We start from the raw sequence: 13447 nt of genomic DNA, 5'->3' as shown, positions 1-13447 counted from the left end.
CCCTTCCCCGCCCTCCGCCAGTCAGGCGCCCTCACCGCCTTCCGGGAGGCGCGTTCGCGGCCCGGCCTGGGGCAGCGCCGGCCATCCCGGCCCAGGAGACGCCGCGTCGTCTCCCCGGCCCTGGGGTTGTGGGCACCCCGCCCCTCTCCTGGGACACCCTCCCGCCTGCGATCGCGTCCGCCGCAGGCCCGGTCGGTGTGCTGCTCAGGCCTCCCGTTCGTAGCCCCTGTCCTCTGACCCCGCGGTCGAGGGGGCGATCTGGGTCTGCCCTGTGCCACCCAGTGTTCTAACGTCCCACCCCACTGGGACGCGTGCGCTTCCGGGGGGCAGGCGTCTGATTGCATCCCACTCCTGTGCGGGCCCGGGGGTCGCGAGAAGCAGGGCCTCTGAGAGGGAAGTAGGAAAAGCAGGGGGCTGGTGCGCTCGCCTGGCCGCCTCCAGCGGTGCCAAGTCCCTCCCGCTTCGCGTTAGATTGCTGAGGTGTTTTGCAGTGACATCTTTTGTGCTCCATGAGTAGAAGATGTCATTGAAATAATCGGGCGGGGGCCAGCCTCAGTAATATTTAAAGTGTTTCAGGTGCTTTTAATCTGTATCCGTCGTCGAGCAGCAAGCCCCTGGGTCTTCCCATTTCTGGGGGCTGAGATCTGGGGTGAGGGCGAGGGGGGCTCTGCCCAGCACGGGCTTAGATCAGGGCCAGGTCTGTGACCTGAAGGGGAGTGTGGGTTCAGCCGAGGTCCCCACTGCCGCAGTGTAAGTGAAGGCGTGACCAGGAGGGCAGCGTGATCTGAGGATAGGGAAGGAGCAGTTTACCGTCCCCGAATGCGTCCTGTGGCAGGAGTAGCGAACACCGCCTTTCCTCCATGGCGAGGTCTTCCCTGTGTGCGGTGGTGGCAGAGAAAGAGGATATGCCGATACACAGAATGTTTTCATCTTTCCAGATTGACATAAAGACATGCCGCGTGAGGAAGAAGCCCAGAAAAGGAAGAGAAGAAAAGAAGGTGGGTCAGTGATGGCTCTTTCTCAGGTAAGGTCATATTCTCAGTTTATTGTTGTGTCTGTCCTTCCAGGAATGTCCTTTGACCTGCTGATCTTCTCTGACTCTGAATTGTCCTGGCGTTTGTTCACATTCACCCTGGGCCTTCCCCCTCAGTCCCTCTCATCTCTAGTTAGATTCCACCTCACTGTGATCCAGTGACATGGGACTTGTGAAGAGGCTCCGCTGGGCATCATGCTGGACAGAGCTTCACACCCTTGGATTTGAGACGGGGTGTGGGCCCCATGGTGTCAATGCGGTTGGGCAATGGGGACGATTCAGGGGCCACATCTGGATGCACTGTCACCTCTCTGTCAACCAAGATAAAAGACGATGCACATAGAAATCACATACTTTTATTAGGCACAAATACCTAAGTTCGCGAAAAAGGTTCAGTAGGCGGAAATGTTTCTGACTGCTTTTATGATGCATTTGAAGCTAAAGGAGTGAATCACTGACTTCAAAACCTTCATGATTGGGAATAGAGTGGAAAGTTCACAGACAGACCGTGGTGACAGAGGGTGTTTTATTCCATAATCCATTTTAAAATAGGAAATCAGCTGTAATGTTTGACAGTTGGAGATTCTTTAGATCATTTTTCTCACATCCATTCCTCGGAGGTTGCATTTTCACCCTGTGGATCATATCCTTTGGCACACAGAAGATTTTGTTTGATGCAGGTAAGGTCCCAGCTTCATTCTTTTGTATGTAGTTTTGCAGTGTTCCTTGCACGATTTGGTGAACGGACTTTTCTCCATTGTGTAGCCTTGGTGGTGGTGTCTAAAATCATTTGCCATCTATGCAGGGCTTTAGATCAGGGCATTCTCCATTTTATTGGTTCATGTATCTAGATTAATGCCAGAATCCCATTGATATGACACTTGCTTTGTAATATGTTTTTAAATCTAAAAAAGATAAGCCTCTCCCTTTTTAATTTTCAAAATGTTTTGACACTTTTCGATCGCTCTGTCTTAGATGAATTCTAGTGTGTGTATGTGTGTGTGGGGTGCCAAAATATTTTGGAATTTTGATAGTGATCCTGTCGAATCTGTAGAACATTTGGGTAGCATGGACAATTGAACAATATTAAGTCCTATAATCCATGAGTAAGGGATGCCTTTCTGTTTATCTGTACCTCCTTAGATTCCTTTTAGCAATGTTTTGTAGTTTTCAATGTATGTTTTTTACTTTCTTGGCTGCATTTATTCCCATGTATTTCATCCTTTATGATGCTGTAATCAATTGAATTTTCTTAAATCTCTTTTCAAATCGTTCATTGTAACTTTTCTAAAATAATTTTCCAGTTTTAACATTTTTTTACATGTGTGGAACCTCTGTGGTTTTTCACATGTAAGCTCGTTTCACATGCAAAAGAGAATTTTACTTCTTTTCAATTTGGATGACATCTAAAAATATTTTCCTTGTGTCATTGCTCTGGCTAGAATTTCTAGTGCTTTGTTGAATAGTAGTGCTGAGAGTATGCATTTTTGCCTTAAAGCTAAAGCTTTTAAATATGCACCACTGAGTATGACGAGAGCTGTGTGCTTTTCAAATGTGGCTTATGTTATGTTGAGGTACTTTACTATTAAAAGGATTTCTTAAAAGATTGTTAAATTTAGTCAAATGCCTCTTCTGCATTAGTTGAAATCATGTGTTTTTTCCTTCTGTTCATTCTCTTAATGCGGGTTAATTGATAACAGTTGTTTTTTACATATATATGTTGAAACAGTCTTTCCTTACAGGAAGAAATTCCACTTAGTCATGATATATAATTCTTTTAATGTGCTATTAAATTTGTTTTACTAGTATTTTGTTTTGCATCAATACTGATTAAGGATATTAGTCTGTAGTTTTTATTTTTCTTGTGCCTTTTTTGCGCTTGCTATCAGAATCATGCAAACTCCGTAGAATAAGTTTGCAAGTGTTCATTTTTGGATTTTTTGGAAGGTGTTTGTCAGAACTGTTATTTTCTGTTAATATTTGGTAGAATTTTGTGGGGTTTCTTTTTTGGATGTTATCGATTAGTGCTAGAATCTCTATCATTTGGATCACATTTTTACTTTTTTCCTGATTGGTTCTTGTATGTTTTTAGGAATTTACCCGTTGTCTTTTAGGTTATGTAATCTTTTTGTATAATACTGTTTATATTACTCTCAAAATCATTAAAAATCTTTCTGTGACATCAGTTGCAGTGTTTCCTGTTTTATTTGATCTAAAGTATTTGAATAATCTAAATGTAATTTGGAACTTGTAATTTTAATATGCTCAAAAAAACCAGCTATTAGTTTGATGTTTATGTTGATATTCTAGTCTTTTTTTTTACCTTTGTAAATAATCTTATTTTTTCTTCTACTAAAATATGGGGTTTTTTTTTGAAGTGTAAAAGTAGATTTCTGATTTGAGATTCTCTTTTTTAATGTAAATATCTACCATGTAACACCTCTTAGTGCCACTATCACTGCATCTTATAAATTTTAGTGTGTAGTATTTTCACTGTTATTTTCATCTAGATTTTTAAAAAAATCTCGAGATTTTTTTGAACTATTGATTGTTTAAGAATGACTTCTTTATTTTACACATTTTGTGGATTTTTCTCTCTTTTTCTACTTTGTTTCTAGTGGCATTTTCTTGTAGTTAGAAAAGATCTTTTTTACAATGGCACTTTGTAAACATTTATTTATATTTGTTTTTTGGCTAGCAAGTGGTCCATCGTGGAGAATGTTTTATGTGTGTTTGAGAGAAATGTGTTTTCTGCTGGTGTTCAGTGGAGTGTTCTGTATATGTTTGTTAGACTCCATCACTTGATAATGTTATCAAGTGTTCTATTTTCTTCGGATTTTGTGTTTGGTTTTTGTATTTATAACTAAAACTGAAATAGTGAGGTCTTAAACGATTTCTGTGCTGGTGTCTATTTCTGCCTGCATTCCTGTCAGCATTTACCTCATATATTTAGGAGCTTTAATTTTATGTGTATCTATGTTTATAATTGTTACAGCTTCCTGGCGAATACACCCTTTTCCCATTATACTGTCCTTTGTTGTCAATTTTTGTCTTATAGTCTGTTCTGTCTCATAGAATATAGCGACCCTGGCTCTCTGTGATATGGTTTGCATGGAACATCCTGTTTGCTCCTTTTATTATTAGCCAATCTCTATCCTTCAATTTGTGAATTTTCACAGGTCATGTCTTTGACTCTTTTCATACTCAATCTATCTTTTTTCTTTTTTTCCCTCTTCTAGTCTGCTGAGGTAGGATCTCTGGTCAGCCTTCTTTCTCCACTGTGATTTTAGAGAAGATGAGCATCCATGTTTTCTGATAATCAAAATGTTTGGTGAAATGTTCCTGGTTAATGACAGGTTTTTCTCCAATTTTATTTTTTGTTCAGATTTTTATTTATCCAAGAATTCTTTTCAAGTATCTACTAATGTGATGATTTTAAAAATTTTAGTCATTTAATAATAATTTTTAAAATCTTTAATCCTTGTTTTATTAGTGGAATAATCCAATACACTTTGGCTTTTGTTAATGCCTACTTTTAAATGTAAATGGATAAAATCGTATTAATAGATTTTAATAAGCATTTAATAGAAAATGGAGTTAAAATAGTCTTATTTAATTTTTTAGAGTTCGCACATATATTTTTTTCTTGCCTGCTTTACTATACAATCTTGAAATGTGAAAATAAGCACCACTGGTACATTTTCATTGACTCAAGATGCTCGAATACACATGAATAAAAATAACAATGAATAAAATCATCCAAAAATACGTGTTAATGAGTATATAACTGTGCAGGTTTATGGCTTTTTAAAAGATTTTATAAATGTTTTATGCATTTTAGCGGTTGAAATATCTTTAACATATTTCACAGTCTTCATTTTTTTTCCCTACACTCGCATTTAAGGACTTAAGCAGAAGTAAAAATAGTAAGATATGTGTTTGTGTGCGTGAAAGTGTAATGACCTTTTATGCAGTTCAGTAGCGTTAATCTCGCACTTGTTTCCAGGTGCTCTCAGACAGTGCTTTGTCAGTGTACTTTTAAGGTTCTGCATATTACATAACTGTTTGATTCTTTGGGTTCAAGCCTACAGTTCACTACCTGATTTCAGGTGTTTGCTGGGTCAAATCCTAGATAATGACCTGAGGCTGGTTTCTTAGAGTGTCTATGACACGTTTTCTCCTGGTAAGATGAGAACAGGTTTGTATGTAGTGAACTACTATGTTGATAACACATTAAAATATGTAAAGCATGTAGACTAATGTACATATGACAGGTTCAAAACTTTTAGTCATGGCTGTTGTTACCCTCGTTATAACTTAAGAGTTTGAATTTTTAAAAAGATTGGATTTTGTCCTCTTCTGACAACACTGCTCATGCTGTAGCTCATCTAGACAGTGTAGAACATAACATCTAAACCTTCTCTGTAGGAGCCCGGTCTTGAATTTTAATTGTAATTTCATGTATTGTCCACAAAAATGAGAGGCGCTCCCTGATCTACAGGCTATTGTAAGCTTTTATAGGAAAGTAATAAAAACCAACATTACGGACACATAACTTGCTCAAAAATACCCAACGTGACTCTGTGGGAACACGCCAGCTAAATCGATTTCACATCTCTCTCCTCTTCTCATTCTGGGTGAAGAACTGTCTCCACTTTCCCTTGCTGAAATGTGTTTCCTTTCAGGGACAGTTGACACTCAGCGATGTGTTCATCGAATTCTCTCAGGAGGAGTGGGAGTGCCTGTCCCCAGCTCAGCGGGCCTTGTACAGGGACGTGATGTTGGAGAGCTACCGGAACCTGCTCTTCCTGGGTGAGGCTGACTCCCCTCCAGGGTCCGGATCTGCCCTGTGTATCTCTTCCTTTTCCCTTGGGTGCTTCTCGGGAGCCCCTGCCTTGCCTGACCGATCGAAGTTCCGTTTCCTGGGACATGGAAAGGCTTCATAAGGTGGCATCGGGACTTTAACCTCGCCCTTTCTCCAGATGGTCTGGCCACCTTGTGATTCATCAGGGGTTGTTCCAGAGCTTACGAGTATATAAAGCCCTGTGGCAAACTTAACTGTGTAAATTTTATTTTTTATTCTTACATGTTGACCGAGTTGCTTTTGGAAGAGAGCTCGCTATCTGCACACGACACTGTTTTTCTCGATCCATCTGTACTATTCTCCTTCCTCAGCGGAGCAGAGATCAGGGATTCTGGCCGAACTACCGGTCTTCATGCTCTTTTCTTCTGTGTGCAGGAATTTCTGTTTCTGATCTGTATATTGTCTCCATTTTGGAGCAAGGGAAAGCGCCCTGGACTCTGGAGAGCGACTGGAAAACAGCAGCATCACCAGATCGGTGGGAACGTGTCAAAGGTGCGAACACAGGTAGGAGCTCGGGAAAGGAGCGAGGAGGCCGCAGCCTTCGTCACGTTTGCAAACTCGCCCCGAGCGACAAAGTTCTGTGGGGAAACAAGTTTATTTCTGGGGAATCCTCAAAGTTAATTTTTCATTTCCCCAACTTCACCATTCCGTCTTTTAACGTGTAAAATTTATCCTTTCGCCCTCAGAGGTGCCGCGGTTCTAGCAGAGACCATGACAGAGAATTGTGATCACAGCACTGTTCTTTGGTCCCTGTGACATCTTTGGTCCTGACTTGAGGAGCGTGGGGCGGGCTGTCTCAGACGGGCTCTGTCCCGCTGGGCTCTCCTTCTGGACTGGGTTCTGTGCGATTCTTAGTGCTCAGTCCATACAGAGTGGAGCTGAGGCCTTGCGGTCCTGCCTCCTGGATCCACCCTGGTCCCAATGATGTTTCCTGTGGTCGGAAGGCGCGATGTGAAGAGGGGACGCACTGTCTGTCTGTCATTCCGTCTGGCGTCCCCGGAACTGCGTGGGGCTCTCTCCTGCCCTGTCTGCCGGTTCCGGTCCCTCTGCCATTGCTTCTGTTCTGCTTTTGTTACACGCTTCAGAGGTGTGTGTCACAGGGAGGTGGGTCGGGCCTTCTGTACCAGTTTCTTGGTCCATCTCTAGAGACAGTGGACAGAGGGAGCGTCCCCTCGGTCCCCAGTCCTACATGGGGAGCGCATTTCAGTGTTCCAGGCTTGTAGCGCGGTGTCTGGTGGCACGCACGGTCCCCTCACGATCCTTCGGGGTCTGACCCCATTCCTTGTACTTTTCTCTCTCTGCACGACGCTTCCTCGTTTGGGATATAGACTCTTCCAGATTTCACGGTCTCTGTAGTTCGCATGGTTGCCCTTGAACCTTGCCCGTGAATGACACATTCCTGGGGCCTGATAGTTCACTGTGTTCTTTCGCTGGTGTCATCCACCTTTAGGAGATGGACAATCCCAGGTGGACTCGCCTATGGAAATCTTGATGGAGATACTTTGACTCATAGGTTGCAACATTCTGTTTGGCACAGATGCAGCACTGGAAGCTGCCCGGTAGACTGGGCAGCATGGCCCAGCATAGAAAGTGTCCCGGCAGCCAGACCGATAAGTGTTTTCAGTTTTCTTTTACGTTTTGACTAGTGTCAGTAAGCATCTCTCCAGGACATTGTGATCATGTGGGTCACGTGCGCACATGCGCTAAACGGTAGAATTTCTCCTCCGAGAACATGGTCCAAGGTCGCAGCTTTCTACCCTTAAGGCTACCGACTAAACTGTCATTCATGCCACAGTTCTCACGCCTCGTGTGTGCCGTCGTGCACGCTGCCTCAGCAGGTACAACTTGAAGCATCTTGTCGAGGGAGCTTGTAAAGTAGAATGGTGCCTCAGAGAAGTCACTGTATTTGTTTTTGTTCAAGCTTCTGCTACTTTTATCTTGTACATTCTCTTGCATTATATGAACTTGGTTTTTATTTAGTCATCACTTTCACATTTTTGATGATACTCAGTGTTTTGTAATTGCTATGTGTGGGAGGATGGAATTGTGGAATGGACATTGATGTAAGTATTTCCTCCTTTAGTGTGGTGAGTTTGGCTCACCAGTTGTTTCTCTAAATCCTAAAATTGTTTTAGAATATTTTAAAAAAATAGTCTTTCTGCTTTTTCACCTGATTTAGTACGTCATATTAAGTTTCAGTCGGATTTATTGTAAGTTTTAAATTGGTAATTTCTAATATCTTGCTAATATATATATTTTTATGTCTCTTAATTCTAGAAATAGCATTAAGTTGACTCGTCATAGTTTGTTATATAAGATATTGCTTTTTCTGTAGTGTTTTCATTTTTCTATCCACAATTATATTGAGTGGTGGGTAAGTTTCCCACAAATGTAATTGCTGGATCTGTCTGTTCTCACTCCTAGAACAGAGAACCCAAGTGGGTGGCGTATTAACAACAGAAAAGTATTTCTCCCTGTTCTGGAGACCGGAAGTCTGAGATTGGGCCCAACATGGTCAAGTTGGGAGGAGGACCCTCTTCCCCATTGCAGGTGGCTGACTTCTTGTCCTCTCATAGGGCAGAAGGAGTGCTGGTCTCTGGTCTCTCTGGAGGGCACTGATGCTCCTCCCACAGGTTCACTGTTGTCATTTGGAGGATTTCAGCATCGGAATTCTAGAGGGACACATTTAGTCTATAACAGATTTTCAAGGAGTTGCCCTACTGGATTCTATAGTGGCTACGGCATTTTTCTTTCCTGGCAGCAGTCCCAGTTTTTAAACTCTAACACCCATCATTTCCTGCTTTTTTGGTAGTAGCCATCGTGTGCTCACTTCAGCTGCCCATGTACTAAAATTGATACTAGCCCTCGTAATGGGTGCGAGGTGATACCTCATCATGCTTGAGATGTGCATTCCCTGATCAGTGATACTGGTCATCTCTTCATGTGTTTGTACATCATCGCTAGAGAAATGTTCGTTCACATTCTTTGCCCAATATTTAATCAGGACGTGTGGGGTTGTTCGTGTTGAGGTCTGGAAGTTTATGTTACTGTGATTTATCATAAATATGTGGTATATGTGTTGTCCAGTTTTATACTGCCCGGTATATTGCTTATTCTCTAGGTAATGTCATTTTGGATTATTTGCCATTACATATATTGTCTCTAGCATTTATGTCCAGTGTGTATGTAAAAATACGTATGCGACATTTTTACTCAGTTATGAGGTAGCGGTATGGTTACTGTTAATTGTTACTGTTAATTGTTAATTGGAATCATGGGAAATACCTTTTCCTTGAAAGCTAACATAAATTTTGACAGTGTGTTTTATCATAGGGTGTTTGAAATCAGGCTTTCCTGATACTAATTTGAATTGCATGTGACCACTATTTCATTGGTCAGTAATCCATTTCATTATTATTCTGGAAGTTTGAGGATCCTGCTTTGGGACTTGCATAAATGTATTCAGTAAAACTTTACTTTTGGTGTAATGTTAGTATTCAACATGAAACATTTAGCAGTTAATACTATAATTATAATTTTTTATATCTTATAGATACCTGTTCTTCATATATGATCGAGAAATTAAAACCAACAGAAATCATTAATGCAGGCGGAATATTCCAAACAGAGTTGTTTGGACACTGTGAAAGCCATGTAATCAAAGATTTTTACATGAGGAATATTCGAGAAGATAGGCATGACTTTGCATGTCAGCAGAGAAATGATGAAAAGAATCACAAAGGAATACCTGTAACTCATGAAGAACATCTCACTGATAAAAGAGGTCAACACGATAGAGAGCATGGCGGACACAAGCCTGTCGAAAACAAAGTTGGACTAAGGTTTCACTCACATCTGGCAGATACGGACATATTTCAGACTGAAGGGAAGATTGATGAATATGTCTCAACGAAGAAGTCTTTCAACAATACTTCCTCCGTTTCTCCACTTCAAAGAGTTTTTTGTAGTGTCCAAGCCAACGTTTGTACCATATATGGGATTGATTCTAGACATCCTTCAATACTGACAAAAGACCTAAAAGCATGCAGGGAAGATTCATACAGATGTAACGAGCATGGCAAAGACTTTTGTGTGTGTGCGAGGCAAACTAGCCATCAGATAATTCATATTGAAGAGAAACCTTACAAATGTAATGAGTGTGGCAAAGCCTTTAGGGTGCGTTCAAGCCTTAATTACCATCAGTCAGTCCATACTGGAAAGAGACCTTACAAATGTGGTGATTGTGGGAAAGCCTTTAGGGGGTCTTCTAGCCTCACTTACCATCAGGTAATGCACAGTGGAGAAAAACCTTACAAATGTAATGAGTGTGGCAAGGCTTTCCGCAAAAAATCACACCTTGCTAGCCATATGAGCATTCATACAGGGGAGAAACCTTACAAATGTAATGAGTGTGGCAAAGCCTTTAGAGTGTCTTCTAGCCTTACTTACCATCAGTCGATTCATACTGGAAATACGCCTTACAGATTTAGTGAATGTGACAAAGCCATTATTGTACATAGAATCCTAAATTACCATCAGGCAATTCATTGTGAAGACAAACCTTACAAATGTAATGAGTGTGACAAGGTTTTCAGTAACAAATATAACCATGCTCGTCATCAAAGTATTCATACTGGCGAAAGACCTTACAAATGTAATGTATGTGGCAAGGATTTTCGTAATAGATTATACCTTTCAAGTCATCAGAGAATCCATACTGGAGAGAAACCTTACAAATGTAATGAGTGTGGCAAGGTTTTTCGTAACAAATCACACCTTTCAAGTCATCAGAGAATCCATACTGGAGAGAAACCTTACAAATGCAGTGAGTGTGGCAAGGTTTTCAGTAACAAATCCAACTATGCACGTCATCGAAGCCTTCATACTGGTGAAAGACGTTACAAATGTAATGAATGTGACAAGGTCTTTATTCAGACATCGCACCTTGCATATCATCAGAGAATTCACACAGGAGACAAACCATACAAATGTAATGAGTGTGGCATGGTCTTTACTATGCGTTCTTCACTAATTAGCCATCAGTTAATTCATACTGGAGAAAAGCCTTACAAATGTAATGTGTGTGGCAAGGTTTTCTGTAAGAAACCATACCTTGCAAGTCATCAGAGAATCCATACTGGAGAGAAACCTTACAAATGCACTGTGTGTGGAAAAGCCTTTACTATGCGTTCACGCCTTACTAGACATCAAGTAATTCATAGCGGAGAGAAACCTTACAAATGTAATGAGTGTGGAAAGGTCTTTAGTCAGAAATCATACCTTGCATGTCATCAGAGAATTCATACGGGAGACAAACCATACAAATGTAATGAGTGCGGAAAGGTCTTTAGTGCTCGTTTTACCCTCAATAGCCATCAGTTAATTCATACTGGAGAGAAACCTTACATATGTAATGTGTGTGGCAAGGTCTTCCGTAATAAATCATACCTTGCAAGTCATCAGAGAATCCATACTGGAGAGAAACCTTACAAATGTAATGAGTGTGGCAAGATGTTTAGTCAGAAATTAACGCTTTCTCAGCATCAGAGTATACATACTGGAGAGAAACCTTACAAATGTAACCAGTGTGGAAAAGCCTTTATCGTGCGTTCACGCCTAACTCGGCATCAGATAACTCATACTGGATAGAATACTTAGAAATGCAACGTGTAGCAGGGTTTTCCATTACAAATCAGCTTGCAAGTCATCAGAGAACCTATACAACGGAAAGAACCCTTACAAATGTAATGTGTGGCAAGATTTTTCATAATAAATCACATCTTGCATGTCATTTTAAAGTCTATACTGGCGAGAAACCCTTTAGTGTAAGTTTAAGCCTAAGTTACATTCAGAAATGTACTGGATGTGGCAGGGTTTTTAGGTACTATTTTAATCTCAGGATTCACCAAAGAGTTTATACTTGCAAATACCTTGAATATGGAAAATTTTAAAATTTGAACTCTTTACTAGCTATAAGAATATACTTTTTTCTTTTTTCTTTTTTTGTGAGAAACTAAAATGCGGCGGTGTTTTCACCCAGGGTCCACAATTGGAAAAAAAACTGGTGCAATTTCTTACAACTGAAACGTGTGGCAAAGCCATTAGAGTTTAAGTATTATGTGAGAATCAAGACTCCATAGTGAAGAGGAGTTATGTAAATGTATGTGGCAAAACATGTATCCAGGCTTCACAACTGACATCAGAATTTTTGTCTTTGAGAAAGCATGCAAAAAATACGTGTGTTAATTCTTTTACTCAAAGATCAAAACTTAGACATCAGAAGATATGTCTTGGAGAGTAACCTTACAAATAGTGACTGTCAAGGCTTTCCATCAACTGCCTACACCTTCAGAATGACAATTCAGTGAGGGCAGAAACTATACTAGTATAGTGAACATGAAAATACTTCTAAGCAACAGTGTGTCCTCAGGATTCACCCAGGGATTTACACAAATGTAATGAGCTTAGAAAAAATTTTAACCAGTTTTCATAACCACACAGTCGAGAGTCCATACTGGGAATACCTGTATCTCCAGTTCTCTGAGATTAACCTATAATATTACATACTGCAGAAAATTACAAGTCAAAAGTATGTTAAAACTCAGGAGATGCCATATATCGAAGGAACAAACAGGTCATTGTTTTTAATGTTTTCTAGTATTTTGTTATTTGAGTTTTCTTGAAAAGACTACTTGACTGTCAAGTTTTAACCTGAAGTCTAAAGTCTGTTGAACTTAAGCCTTTCTTACAGGTCTTTTGTACAGATCTCTGGGAAGCAATAGGATGAAAGGGCCTACTTCATTGGGCGTGGTTCATTCATATCCCTGTCCTCTGGAAAAACAAAAAAATATCAAATTCATTAATGCATCAGGGAAGACTGTAATGGAAAGTTATTCTAAGTCTTCATACTGAATTACGCACATGATGCTCATCTCTGGACAGGCCATAGTCTTAGGAAAGAAGGCTCTACCAACTGACCACGAAACAGCAGGTCCGGACATAAAGGGCCTGGGCTTGTGGTGGGAGGGGAGTGATTAGGTGACTAGGGGGTGATTCTATGGTAGAAATAATGCAGAAAAAATAGAGTTGACTTTCTCTATTGAATGGTGGTAATTGTTGCATATTAAAAATTTATGGAAATTTTGTCTGATTCTTGGAAATCATAGAGAGAGCAGGTACCTGAGAGGGAAGCTTCATCCAAAGAATCAATAGTTTTTGCTTGTGTATGGTTAACACTGGCATTATCTTTTGCCAGTTTTATTGGAATGTATCTAAGGGTTCATGTTTTATTGAATAAAATTTAACTTTTTAAAAGAGTGAATCATGTTCCTTGTACCAACAGTCATTTCCTACCTTTATAAGGTACTTTTATGACGTAAATGAGCAATGCACCATTGAGCTGCCAAGGTCATAGAAATCTCTAACAATTTCCATCCGTTATGGGGTCAAAGAACAAAGAATTTGGTGATTATATAGTCAGTGTGTCCCTGGGTTATTTTCTCCACACTGCCACGTGACATTTATGAGACTGTCATCAATATAGCAGTGCA

At 40.5% G+C, this 13447-nt stretch overlaps 2 protein-coding genes across 3 annotated transcripts in view; one reads left to right on the top strand and one right to left on the bottom strand.

The window, feature by feature from the left end:
- Window positions 1–27: 27 nt before the first annotated feature.
- Window positions 28–13218, top strand: LOC120583973 (zinc finger protein 665-like). 2 transcript variants are annotated; one of them, XM_039839490.1, is made up of 5 exons: window positions 28–509; window positions 939–1024; window positions 5719–5845; window positions 6273–6401; window positions 9451–13218. In XM_039839490.1, exons 2-5 carry the CDS (start codon window positions 953–955, stop codon window positions 11544–11546), a joined length of 2424 nt encoding a protein of 807 aa, XP_039695424.1. In that variant the 5' UTR covers window positions 28–509; window positions 939–952; the 3' UTR covers window positions 11547–13218. The 2 variants fall into 2 exon arrangements, with proteins under 2 accessions (XP_039695424.1, XP_039695425.1); XM_039839491.1 differs by having other exon boundaries at window positions 28–1024; window positions 6273–6389.
- ZNF829 (zinc finger protein 829) overlaps window positions 6398–13447 on the bottom strand; it is a 33744-nt gene continuing 26694 nt past the window's right edge. The window contains exon 5 of the mRNA XM_039839565.1: window positions 6398–8569. Within this exon, the coding sequence (XP_039695499.1) occupies window positions 8468–8569 (102 nt within the window). The 3' untranslated portion in view covers window positions 6398–8467. The remainder of the gene's footprint in view (window positions 8570–13447) is intronic.

Source organism: Pteropus medius, unplaced genomic scaffold (genome assembly GCF_902729225.1).
Source record: "Pteropus medius unplaced genomic scaffold, Ma_sr-lr_union100, whole genome shotgun sequence".
Taxonomy (NCBI): domain Eukaryota; kingdom Metazoa; phylum Chordata; class Mammalia; order Chiroptera; family Pteropodidae; genus Pteropus; species Pteropus medius.
This window is presented reverse-complemented; position numbering and strand designations above follow the sequence as displayed.